The sequence below is a fragment of the Lepidochelys olivacea genome, assembly GCF_965140295.1.
Source record: "Lepidochelys olivacea isolate rLepOli2 genome assembly, chromosome: 8".
Lineage (NCBI taxonomy): Eukaryota > Metazoa > Chordata > Testudines > Cheloniidae > Lepidochelys > Lepidochelys olivacea.
This window is the reverse complement of record NC_140418.1, coordinates 34,060,340-34,074,091: the sequence shown is the minus strand read 5'-3', so window position 1 is coordinate 34,074,091 and position 13,752 is coordinate 34,060,340. Positions and strand designations below refer to the sequence as shown.

Genomic DNA, 13,752 nt, shown 5'->3' with positions numbered 1-13,752 from the left:
GAGGAGGCAGATTGCAGCCACCCTTGTGAAAACAATGTTGAGGTCCCTTCCACCTGGACCAGGAGGGAGCATGGCATGGCATGCTGGAACTTAAAGTCCTTCCTGGCTGTGTTTTCACTTTGCAAAGGCCTTAAAGTTCATGGTAGAGTTCTGGCTGCACTTTGCACTTGTGAATTTTACATGCATCTTTCTGAGGTATACTTACCTGGCATCTAAAATGAAAGCATGCGACTGAAGTAGGAAGTCAGTATTTGGGGGCACATATGTGTCAGTGGCTGGAGTCTCACCGCAGCTCTCCACTCAGTGTTCACGCTTGGGTTGTCGCATCGAATGGTGATAAGGTCCATTGCTAGCCTCATAGTGGATTATAAACTCTCTGGGGCGGAGACTGTCTTTTTGTTTTGTTTGTACAAAACATGAGATACCTACTCCAATCCCACTTCTCCTTTTGGGGATATCCTACTCCTGGGAGGACTCACAAACACCCCTTTGGCCTGCCAGGAGTTGCTGGCACTGGCGGCAGCTCCCTGCCTAGGTGGTACACCAGCCTGCTGTCCAGGAGGGGCAGCGCTGCTAGAAGTTCCAGCTCACACTCTGCTGGGGAAGACCATATGGAAGAAGGGAAGGGAAACCACAAAAAAGAATAAAAAGCAAACCCAAGGAAATGGGAAAGACCAGGAATACAAAGGCATGAGACATGGCAACTGCTCCAGCATACTGTGTGGGAACCCTGAGGTTTGAGACAGGAACAGTAGTCTGCAATCTGTCACAGACATTGGGGCCTCCAACAAAGTTAGAACCTTTGGCTTCAGTGGGCTAAACTCCTTCTGAAAAATGTAGCTGTAGCCCAGCAAATAACTTCTTAGCTGGCGTTGCACTGGTCAGCAAGAGATTGTCATTTACTTTGGAAAATTGTAATAGCTAGAAAGTGATATAATAGCACCTTGTTTCTTGACCTGTCTGCTTTGCCCATCTCCACCGAGTAGTGCTTAGTTCCAGTTTTCCTAGCTCTGCTTGTGGTGCAGAATCTGTATACCTATGAAAGAGCATGTTGTATTCTATTCTGTAGTGCCAATTGCCACTTACGACCGGATGCCACAATTGCTGGTCATTTTGACGGGTAAAACGGAAGGTGCAACGCTTGACTCCTGAGATCCCAGTTTGCAGCTGGGATACAGGAGGTGGCAGCTTAGTTTTGGCAAACAGAAGTGGATGGAGGTCATGGAGCAGCAAGAGACACCCAGGCTGAAGGAATAGCCTGAACAAAAGCAGGAGGCCCTTCCATTAGGCTCTATAACTAGAACAATAGAATCCATGGCAGAGCAGTGATGAAGGGGAAATTACTGGTGACCATTTGATACTTAATTTAAATTAAGAGTGAATCAGGAACACACAGATTTTAGTCACTTACATCTTGGCAATTGTGAGATCTGCTAAGATTTCCTCAAGATTCTTTATTGCATGTGTGAAATTGAAGTAACTTCCCAAAAGGGGTTTGAACTCTGAAATCTGTCTAAAGAGTGGATTTATGATCACTTTTTGATACCTTGGCTGGAATGCTCTTCCTGGTCACACAATTTGCTTGGCTCTCTCCCAGTTAAATAGATTGCAATGTAATAGGCCACTACTACTACTACACCTCATAAATTTAATAAAATATTTAGCTTGGCCCAGGTCCTCCATTAAACCTTTATTTTCCTGATATTTAGCTCAAATACTGGATTTTGGATAAAGGTGACTGACGCTTTTTGTTCCATCCATTCAGTCCAATAGTCTACTCTGGGAGACATGCAGACAGCTTAAGCCCTGTGATAGCAAGTTAACAGCATCATTTCTCCAGCATTCAACAAGCTGCTGAGAACTTGTCAATTTAAAATTTATTTCAGGAACCAGTTAGATTCTGAAACTCCTGAATTAGGATTGGGCAAGAAACAATCTAACTTCAAATGCTAATCTTTGCTCACTGGCTACTTTAAATATTCCTCCCTGCTTCCATAAACTGGAAGTGGAAGCAGTTTTTGGAAGGAGGCAATTGATAAGACCTAGCCAATGAGCAACCATTCTAAGGCTTGCTGGCTCAGAAGGGAACAGTCAACTCAGAACATGCTGGAGAATCAGACCCTGCTTAACCTTCTTCACTGCAGTAGGAAGAAGACATGAGATATCTGACCTTCCAATAGGTGTTGTGGCTGTGTCCCTCTTCCACCCATAGCAAATAAATCAATAGAACTGTTATTACTAATCACCCATTAGTCTGTAAGGCTGAGCTTTTGTCACAGTTGTCATGGATTTCATACTATCAACATTGTGAGTCTCTTGCTGGTAGACATGTGATAAAGTTGAAATTCCTTGATAGCGGCCAGCTAAAGATTGGGCTGCATTGTTGACTAATAAAGTAAACCTAACAGCATTGCACTGATAGAGCCAGATCAGAGGACTATGTGAGACATAATCCCCCAGACAGGAGTATTAGGAAAACTAGTTTAGCTTCCTCTCCACACATCCAAACAGAATAGGATTTTAACTTGAAGAGCTAATTTGGATACACAGAGGTAACCCTCCAGTTTTTTCTCCTGCTAAACCTGTCCCTTTAAGCAATGGACAGTTGGTCAATGGCACTGCAAATGATGGGGACAACTTGTGTCTGACTCCAAGCACCGGCATCTTGCTCCAGCAGTGGTACCGGGTATAAGAAAGTAACTAAGAATCAAGAGTTTTCTCGGGTATTTTTGTCAATTTCATCTTGGCTGCTTCATAAAAATATCCATGATCACCAAACCATTGTTTCGGTGATCTGTACTGTGCCTGGTGTTCTCATTTCATGAACTGCTGCTCTGCTTAGTAATCAGACCGAAGTGCTGATGTTGGCTGATAGTGGTTATTACTAACCATGTTGTGTTCACATTTCAGGCTCTGACAGCACTACTGTCTGATGACAGCAAGTTTGGTTTTATCGTAATAGATGGTAGTGGCGCACTCTTCGGAACTCTTCAAGGAAACACAAGAGAAGTCCTGCACAAATTCACTGTGGATCTCCCAAAGAAGCATGGTAATCAGTAACAAAGATCTTAACTGCCTCAAGCAGAAAGGGAATGTGGAGGCAGGGAGAGGAATGTAAAGTACAATTAGTGATTCCAAGGCAGTGTGTAATTCCACACTCAGGAAGAAATATTTAGCTGACTTAGACAATGAAATGTTAAGAGACAGACACATTTGAAAGAATGGAACCAGTAGTGTCCAAATCCTGTAGTCCATTTCCCTGCCATCTTCTGTCTCATAAACTGTTAGCAAATCAACATGACCCATATAAAAGGACACTTTCCAGTCAAATTTGACCCCAAACTTGGTGTTCACAAATGAATTTTCCAAAACAAAGACCAGTAGCTCTTAAATTGCAGTTGAAAGTGCCTTTGAATCTTGCCCTGAAAGTGTGTGCATTTCAAACACTGGCCTATTGCATGAGAACCCCAGTGGAACTGACTTGGCCCCTTGTGCTGTCAAAGCAACAAGAAATGCCAAAAGGTTTAATGGTACTGAGTTCAGTAAACTAGACTCTAAATGTTCAGTCTGATGTAAGCAAGGATATTATCTTCCTTTTGTCTCTAAATATTCGTGAATTAAGTACTTAACCAGCAGTTGCTTAGTCTTAGTTGAAACAGAAAGACAGTTAACTAATTTTGCCCCAGCGGTATCCCCATTAAGGAAGTTTGCCCCAATGTAGCTAAACCCGTATAGACCCCTACTGCAGAGGTACTGTGCTAGTATGTAGCAAGGCTTAAGTTAGTACAGCATAGTCTGGTGACGTACCAAAGTAAACTGCATTGGTGTAAGCCTCACTTCTCCAGGAAGAGCGTGTGCCGGGGGAACTATCAATTCAGTTACATTACTGCAAATGGCCTTAATGCGAGCAAATCTTAGCCATTCTTCAGTGTTTCCTTGTGACATGTTTTCATGTGGGAGACATGTAGAAAGTCACCTGATGGGTGGGTCCTGCCTGTTCACTCTTTGCTGTTTTGAGTTCCCTTATCTCTGCTTGTGATAGACTAATTTGCATCATATCTTGGGTTCCGTTGCTCTACACCCAGTTGGGGCCACACGCCAACAGGTTCTGTGGCAGTAGACCTCAATGGCTACATCCCATCTGTTCTCTCTGAAAGGTAGAGGAGGTCAATCTGCCTTGCGTTTTGCTCGTTTGAGGATGGAAAAGCGACACAACTACGTGAGGAAGGTAGCAGAGACGGCTGTGCAGCTGTTCATTTCGGGTGATAAGGTGAACGTGGCTGGTCTCGTTTTAGCTGGATCAGCTGACTTCAAAACTGAACTAAGTCAATCTGACATGTTTGATCAGGTAAGTGAAAGTGGACTTGTGCTAAATGAAACCTACAGCCTGCCTGCTTACGGACTGTGACTAATGTCCTCATGGTGCTAGTGGTGGCAGTGGCTCATGGCTGACACATGCTCTTCAGGAGAGACCCAACTAAAGTACCTTAATGTAAGAATACAATTAAAATGTAAAATTGTTGTATTCTGTAGGGGGGCCCCTTTCTAGAAAGGGAGCTATATCCCAGTGACCTGAAAGAAGCTAGGATTTCACTTAGTAGTGGAGCATACCTGATGGGATGCTTGTCTTTTCTGGCTAAAAGTGGAATTCATGTTTTTGTTATATTCCAAAGCGAAAAGCAGAGGCTTTAGTAGAACTCAACTCCTCTAAACTTGATCTCTTTGGCCCTGCACTCTGAAAGTTGTAGTTACACACTGAATGTTCAGAACTATTTTGTTTCACTTCCATGCAGAGGTTCAGAAGTCAGATTACCAGTGTAGCTTTTGTCAGGCATTTTTATTCTGATGAGTTTCTGAAGTAGTTTTATGGCAGTGCTGCTCAATAGGTTGGCTAACACTGACTTTCTTTGTATGTAGAGGTTGCAGTCCAAAGTGTTGAAACTAGTTGATATCTCGTATGGTGGAGAAAATGGATTCAATCAAGCAATTGAGTTGTCCACTGAGGTCCTCTCCAATGTGAAATTCATTCAAGAGAAGAAACTAATAGGTATGAATAGGCCTACATAGCTAGCCTCTCATGAGTTGGATACCCATCCTGCTTTAGTACTCACCCCAGTGCTGCTGCTGGATTCAGTGCACTAGCTCAGTCCTCATGTGAAAGTTGGGCAGAAGGGGATGTCACTGATGACCTCCATTCTCCAAGCACCACCTCAAACACTGCTTTCAGCTTGGAATAAATCCTCCACTCTCTTCTTTCTGCCTTGCCACAGAAGTGGTTAGGGCACTGCACCTGGGTTCAATTCCTTGCCTGCTACTGACTTGCTGTGTGACTTTGGGAAAGTCACATCAACTCTCCCTCAGCTCCCCATCTGTAAAACAGTCCCTTCTGGCTGTAACACATCGTTCATAGCATCCGAAAAGGAGTCCCCACCTGTACAGACTAAACAGCTCGTTGGATGTTACCTGCCTCGATAACAATATTAGACTGATGTGATCTTGTGAATAGCCTGCTAGGGAATGACTGGATCCTTAAATACCCATGGAAATACAGCTGGAGCTGATGATGGAGATTGCTCTCCCTTTCCTACCAGTTTGCCTCCATTGTGATCTTTCCATCCATTCTACCCTATTCTTTATCCTTTCATCAGGGTCAGCTTTAGTTTCTCAGGCCTCCTAGTACAGTCGGGGAAAACTCCTCTGCTCTGATCTCTCCCATCTCCAAGAAAATGAGGATTAGACTTTTGCTTTTCTTTGAAATTGCAACAGAAATGATCCTCTCGTCACACACCAGTAGGAAAGCTTAGTAAGACCCACTCTGGGGGATTGTAACAGCAGCTGCCTTACGCTGAAGGGGAATAAAGTTTAATGCCTGCTTGTGGTTGGTGGCTCGGTGTCAGGTTAGCCTCTCCATCTCACTTCGCAGTGCTCCTGAGAGAGCTGCCTAGCTGGCACTGAGACTTCCAAGCTGAGGGCTCTGGGTGACATGTTGCCAGCTCCCTAGCTGGTGATGGATCATTCAGATTCTGCCTGGAATACTAATGAGTGGCCTGTATAGCCAGGCACAAAACCGTCTCGCTTTACTGTAGCTTTTCTTCAAACGAGGCTTAGTAAAACTTCATGTGACATGATCTGTGTTCACGAGTGTTTCTCTGGTTTCTCTCGAACGCAGGCCGATACTTCGATGAAATCAGTCAGGACACGGGGAAGTACTGCTTTGGCGTTGAAGATACACTGAAAGCTTTGGAAATGGGAGCGGTAGAGATACTGATAGTTTATGAAAATCTGGATATAATGAGATACGTTCTCCACTGCCAAGGCACGGAAGGTATGTCATACTTCAGAGCTGGACTAGGAGCCTGGAGGGGATTAGCTGTTCAGTGTTCCTTGGGAGAACTCTGCTGTTAGGCAGGAGCCTGTGCTTTAAAACCTCCCTTTAAGGAGTTTTTCACAGAAATCCTATAGACAGTCACTAGCTTGTCACTTCCCTACTTGCATGATGATGTGGGAGGAGAAACAAGCAGAGACTGGGTGGGGTGGCATAGCAATGGTGGGAGGGGGGCTTGGCTAGGCAGGATATAGCTTTGTGAAATAGTGTTTAAACCCTGCGTTGTGATTGTATTTACACTTCCATAATACAGTGGGAGATTGACTTGACCCTGCAGCATCTAGCCACCAGCCCATTTCCCTCTCTCCTCTTCCCCACCCCCCTTCCATCACCACCACCACCCACATTCCTCCATCCTCCTTTTGGCCAGATCCAAAATTCTCTTCCTGCCCCAGCAAGGGCATTACATGTCCAAAGACCTTTTCTGACTTGGCACCTCATGTGCTCAGAGCCTCCATGTGCAGTCTTGCACTGTGCGTTCCCAAACACAAAGGAAGGGATTCAGAGACCTTTAAGACCCCTGTGTTGCACTGGCTTCTGCAGAGTTTCTAGCCTGCTGCTAGTTGCATCAAATCTCTAACACTGTTTTTCTCTCTCAGAGGAGAAGATTCTATATTTGACACCAGAACAGGAGAAAGATAAATCCCACTTCACAGATAAAGAGGTATTTCAATTCCTGGTCTTGTAGTACACTCAGAAAGGATGATTATGCTGTACAGGTGCACGGCTTTGATTGACTCTAACTATGCTTAATGCTCCACACTTAGCTAATGCTTGAGTGTTTCGCACCAAATTATGCTCTCTGGCTCCTTACAAAGTCTTGATTTGATGGGCTGCGCTGCAGTCTTTCCTATTCGCTTTAAATGTTACTCCAGATTCTCACCTTGTTGGCTTTTTCCTAATTGATTTCCTTGCTGTTCAGTCTTCATTCTCTGGTCAAATGAGCTTGAAAGGTGAAGTAAAAGGGACTAGGTGAGCACAACTGAATCTAGCTCTTCTGCTTGAGCACATTCTTTTTGGTCCATTCCTCACCGCCCCGCACCTCGTGCAGCAGTTTACACCAGCGTGAAACATCGCCATTCTGATTGGGTGGCATTAGCACTGGTCTAAATGACTGCTCAAGGTGCAGGGCAATGGAGAATCGCCCCCTAGATATGCTAGGGTTGGTGGACAACTATCCACCATAGTGTGTACATTTGGGGGTAATTCGCCATCCTTAACTAGAGGACCTTAAGTGCTTTTCCATACAACTTTCCCCTTTCCTTGACTTGTCATGGAAGTCAGGCAGGACCCTGTCCCCTTGGGAAAGACAGCCCTGAAAAGAGACTGAGCTGCTGCAGTTTGACCACATGGCTAGTGTAGCCACTTCCGTCTTGTTTTGTTTTGCTGTTATGGCTGCCATTTAGAGGGCCTGCCGAGGGCCCTAATAGTGGTGGCGGCACAAGGCTCTCGGCTGTCGTGAGAGTGGTCAGTGGTGGATAGACCTTTAAACCACTGATCCCCCTGCCTTAGTGCTCATCTAGGACACACTCTGTTCAGGGCCCTCAAAATGAAGAGCATTCATGGGATGATTGTAGGGTGTCTGGTTAAAATGGCCACATTCATCCCACTGCCTTAGATTCCCTCCCCTGCACTCGCTCCCAAGTGTGGAAACTAACTGTAGACAAGACTTTCCAAAACTTCCTCTTTCTGAGCTCTCCCTAGCAGGCCCAGCACCAGAGTCTCTCTTCAGGCCTGTGCCGCGGGCATGCCTGGATGCCCATCAGCTACATGCTTAAACAATGGTGTGCCTACAGAGCCAGGACTCTGACAGCACCAGCAGTCCTTTTGTTTGTGAGACCAGAAAGTGCTTATGAAGTTAATGTGAACTGGGACGAAAGAGACCCCTCAGTAGATGCCATGATAATTGAAGTCAAAGAAACAGCGCTTAAGCCGTGCTTGCTATAGTGGCACAGGTACGGCACTGTAGTTATGCTACTGTAGCACCCATAATGCAGACACTTCCTAGAGCAGTGGGGTTTTCTGTCATTGTAGGAACTCCACCTCCTTGAGCGATGGTAGCTAGGCTGATGGAAGCATTTGTCTGTCGACATAGCTAGGTCTGTGTCACAGGTTAGATCTGCATAACTGTGGTACTCAAGTGTGGATTTTTCACCCCTGAGTGCCATAGCTGTTGACCTAACTTTTAAGTGTAGACCGGGCCTTACTTTTTTTTTTTCTTTGTTTTTAGACTGGCCAGGAACACGAACTTATAGAAAGTATGCCCCTGCTGGAATGGTTTGCTAACAACTACAAGAAATTTGGAGCAACGTTGGAAATTGTTACAGACAAGTCACAGGAAGGATCCCAGTTTGTGAAAGGATTTGGAGGAATTGGAGGTAAATTGCAAGAGGAAAAACTAGGCTAAGCCGAAAACGTTGGCCCTATGTAACCTGCTGTTAATCTGGTTCTGAAGCCAGAATAGGAGAGGGTACATTCCCATAGTGTCATGTTTCTCTCTGCTCAGTGAGTCAGTGACTGTCTTCAATTATCTATGTAGTAAGGGCCCCATTCAGTAAAACAACTTTGTGTACGGTACATCATATAGCAGGGGATCTCAAACTGTGGCCCAGGAACAACTGGTGTTCCACAAAGCGCATTTTGGTTCTCAGTGGAGAGGTGGCTGGTCCCATGATGCTGGCTCCCCTTGTATCAGCTGAAAAATGACATTACTGCCCTATCACTCCAGTGCCCATAGTCCTAGAAGGATGAACTTCCTGATTATTGTTCACTTAAGCATTGCTAAGGATCAGGGCCTTCAGAGCACTTGGGGGCGGGAACTACTCTGTCAAATAGAACTCTGCTCATGATCCCCAGTGTCAGACATTTTACCTAGGCCCTCCTTGGGGGGAGATGAATTCAGAGCTGATGGGTGACTCTCAGGTGAAGGCCTAATCTAAATGATTTCATACTGCGATAACTGTCGGGTGATTTCTTTTATAGCTAGTTACACCTTTACACCCCACCTTGTGGACCTGTTTATGCCAGTACAAAGGCTTTTTATACCCACTATAGCTTCTTCCCCTTTCTGTATGGGAGTGAACTATCCCAATATAACTGCATCCATGCCAAGGAGTTGTACTGCTTTAGTTATACTGGTGCAACTTGTCTGGGTGTACCCTGTCATTTTAGCTGCAGAATGGATGGTGGGGTCACATCCACACTAGACTCCCTGCCCTGTACAGTCTGCCTCAGCCATATTCCAGGTGTTGGGTGGGGGAGAAAATCAGTCTCAGAAACTGCCAGCAATGGTGCTAAGTGGAGCAGGGTTTGACAGTTGTCTGTCTGTCCAGCTTGGGACTACCAAGTCACTTCACATTGCCACGAGTACTGACTAGCCCAATGTCTTTCAGTTACGGGGTCTCCAGTGGGAGCCAGACACGCTAGCCTGCTGCAAACACAGACTCAGGTCTGAACAACATCCCCCAAAAGCTGCAGGCTTAACTGAAAACAGCTTAAGAAGTGTTCCTGTCTCCAACACTCAGATGCCTAGCTCCCAATGCGGTCCAAACCCCAAATAAATCCGTTTTACTCTGTGTAAAGCTTATACAGGATCAACTCATAAATTGTTTGCCTCTATAACACTGATAGAGATATGCACAGCTGTTTGCCCCCCCCCCCCCCCCGGCCGGGTATTAATACATACTCTGGGTTAATAAGTAAAAAGTGATTTTATTAAATACAAAAAGTAGGATTTGAGTGGTTCCAAGTAATAGCAGACAGAATAAAATAAAACACGCAAGTCTAAGCCTAATACAGTAAGAAAAGTGAATACAGATAAAATCTCACCCTCAGAGATGTTTCAATAAGCTGCTATCACAGACTGGATGCCTTCCTAGTCTGGGCACAGTTCTTTCCCATGGTACAGCCCTTGTTCCAGCTCAGATGGTAGCTAGGGGATTTCTTATGACTACAGCCCCCTTTGTTCTGTTCCACCCCCTTATATAGCTGTCGCCAGCACATGGCTATGTTTACTTGTAAGTCTTCCTGTATACCTATCTACAGTCAGTTGTCCTAGTTGATGGGAGCCATCAAGATTCCAAACCACCATTAATGGCCCACACTTTGCATAATTACAATAGGCCCTCAGAGTTATATTTCATATTTCTAGTTTCAGATACGAGTGATACATTTATACAGATAGGATGACCACACTCGTAGATTATAAGCTTTGTAGTGATACCTTACAATAGACCTTTTGCATGAAGTATATTCTAGTTACATTATATTCACACTTACTAGCATATTTTCATAAAATCATAGAGTGCAATGTCACAATAAGAATTTAAAATTTCTATAGCAGGGATAGGCAGTTATTTTTTGTCACGGTCCAGACTCCAGAGAAACATTTTTCACACTGCAGTAATAATCAGTAAATAGATTTCATGGTCCATTGGCGGTCCGGATTTGGCCTGTGGTCCACCTATTGACTACCTTTGTTCTATAGCATCTTAATTCCACACAGACCAAATACTAGACTCTGTTTAAAAAAAAAAAAAATTGTGGTCTCCATCCTCTATGGTGCAAGTCAGTTTTGAGGAGATCCACAAATTGCTGACTAGCCCATACGTTAAATGGATCACAGTGTATTGTAAGATATATTTTGTACTGAGCCCTTTCTGGTACATTGAACTAGGAAGAAGCTAAAAGGTGTCTTGTTTTTACTAGGTATCTTGCGGTACCGAGTGGATTTCCAGGGAATGGAATACCAAGGAGGAGATGATGAATTTTTTGACCTTGATGACTACTAGGTAGTCGACCTGGGTCCGGCAAAACGTGCCTCCCCCCTCCAGCATCCAACCCAAGGAGCAAATGGTGGAAAACCCAACAGATCCCTGCCTTAGAATTGGAACATTTCCAGAACTTGATCCATAAGCATTGGATTTAAAAAAACAAAACCCTACACTTTGATTTGTCATAGTGTCAGTACAGCAGCAAACTACTAAGTTCCTGTATGCCACTTTGGACTAATTTAAAAGAATCCCAGTTTTTACTCTTACTCGATGGTGAAATTGGTTGCTCTTGTATTTTATGAAAATGATTTTTTTAACCGTCATGATACATTAACTGCTGTAAACCTTCTTCCTTCAAAAATTAATAGAAGTAAGATCATACTGGTTTGTTTCTTTTATTTTGATTGGAGAAAATCAATTGCTGCATTTTGCAGTGGCATGACCCATTTACATGGCATTCTCAGCTTAGACTGCAGAAGAAGAAATGTAGTGAGTTATTGGAGACACTCTTTCTCTGTTTAATATTGGGAGAATAAGAGAAGACACTCAGTGACAAGGTGTGGCTGGAACATGCAGATAGCTTGGGGGGCTGCTTTGACGAGCCAAACTCTTACCTTAATCCGTTTCGCAAAAGCGCTACTTGTACAAATTAGGAAGCACACTTCATTGATTGCAATGGAAATGCTACCAGAGTCTTAGCGGGCTTAATTTGGGAATTGAGTGGTGTGGCCTTCACTCTTTTCAGTCTTGACAGAAATAAACACATGATGTAAGGGAAGTAAGGTGGAACCCCTTTGGGTCTCTCTCTCTTTTTTTGGTAAGATTTTCCTATTTTTGCTTTAGGACTGCATAAAATTTCCTTGATTATGTGAATTTGATTGTTGGTGAACCCATAAATGGAAGCAGGTATTTCACAGGAGCAACTAACAAGATGTGACTGTGATTAAACCCTTGGCACTGGTGGATTTGGAAAACTTGATGCTACTGTTGAACACTAAGGTACCCCATTGGGAAATCCCAGCTCCCCAGCACCAAGGACTTCATAATGGATCAGCAGGTGGTCATGTACATCTGAGACTGAAGTCTAGTCTAGCCTTAGAAGTGGGTTCAAACTTCTGATTATACCCAGACTCTCAAGCAATGTCTTTGTAATACCTATTAATAGAATACATTTTGAAATTGTAGAAATGGTTACGTTTACCTAGAGCCAAAGGTTAAAATCAGCATTGGCACAAGACCTTTCTGTTCTCTTGGGATAGCAGTTTTCTGATGGGTACTCTGACACTTTAGTGCCTAACTGCTGTCCTTCACTGATTCTTCCTCAGTCACTTTTAGCATGTTGGTTGGAAGCCACTTTTTGTTCCCAAGTGGCATACTTGCATATCGTTCCAATAATCCTGTTTCACTTGAATGGAGGGGAGTGTTTGTCTTAAAACATAGCTTCTGACTGTCACACTGTACTCCTAGAGGTCCAAAATGACTGTCAATGTGAGCAATATAACTTGTACCGCTGTTTTATAACCCAGCAAACAGGTAGTGTTTGCCATTGTCTACAAGGGATGTTCCCATCAAAGCTGGGGTCTATGAAAGTTTCGCAGTTGGGTCTGCTACAGATTTGCACAAAACCCAAGCGCCAGTGAGTTTGCGGTCTTTGAAGCAGTATGTTTGGATTTTGCCATTGTAAATGGGTCTAATGTGACATGACAAGACCAGAAAAATTGGATGTAAATTTACATTTTTGAATATACTGCTTGTTGTTTCACATGATACATTTAGGGTATGCAGCTCCTTTTTGTAGTTTTTATTTTTACTATTTAAGTTTGGAAATGATGCCAAATTTTTGTATTTCTTTAATCAATGTGTTCTCTTTGGTGATATATATTGCATTATATATTGATGTGTATCAATATATACTGATATGTATTACACTTACACATACAAACACATTAAAAGGTGGGTGAGAAATCCTAGCCTTCGCATACTATATAGCCTCTGCAGAGAGATCCCAAGCAGTGATATCTTGGTGTTGTGATGTACAGAAATGGAGAAGAGTATTAAACCATATTTAAGAATATAGCATGGACTCTTGATTTTCTTTTACTACAGTAATTACTCTTACGGGGGTGATGTTGCTTTACTGGCCTCATGAACTCTCAGCAGAGGCCACCTAGTCAAACAACCTTATTCAATTCTCAAACCTAGGTAGAGCATCTTGTTTCCATTTAGCGCAAAAGCTTCCCCGACTGGCAGCCCAGAGTGCACTGGTCTTTGTTTGGCTTCCTAATGTTGAGCTGAAATGTAGAATATTAAAAGCATGAGAGGAAAAAACAAATCAAATGCAAGCACTCTGGAACACTGATAAATGCAGTTCTTAAAGATTAGCTGCTTGTTTGTGAACTGAGCGTGGTAAGTGTTGGGCAGTGCCTGGGACGACTGCAGAATGGTGGGTGGTCATCTTCTTGAATGAGATGCAGAAATCACATTCCTACTAGTCTTGTATCAAAGCAAACTATCAATGCTTTCTAACAGCCTTGTCCTCTCACCCCTGTGTTAGTCTGAGTAAGGTAAATTCGGTTCAGGATAGTGCCCAGTACT

At 43.7% G+C, this 13,752-nt stretch overlaps 1 protein-coding gene across 1 annotated transcript in view; it reads left to right on the top strand.

Annotated features, from left to right (window-relative positions):
- The window catches only part of ETF1 (eukaryotic translation termination factor 1), a gene marked incomplete at its 5' end in the record, with an annotated part of 37,208 nt that extends 23,975 nt beyond the window's left edge, over positions 1-13,233 (top strand). The window contains 7 exons of the mRNA XM_084638013.1: positions 2,911-3,049; positions 4,158-4,348; positions 4,918-5,047; positions 6,170-6,325; positions 6,985-7,049; positions 8,616-8,763; positions 11,093-13,233. Of these exons, the coding sequence (XP_084494139.1) occupies positions 2,911-3,049; positions 4,158-4,348; positions 4,918-5,047; positions 6,170-6,325; positions 6,985-7,049; positions 8,616-8,763; positions 11,093-11,175 (912 nt within the window). The 3' untranslated portion in view covers positions 11,176-13,233. The remainder of the gene's footprint in view (positions 1-2,910; positions 3,050-4,157; positions 4,349-4,917; positions 5,048-6,169; positions 6,326-6,984; positions 7,050-8,615; positions 8,764-11,092) is intronic.
- Between the last annotated feature and the right edge of the window lie 519 nt (positions 13,234-13,752).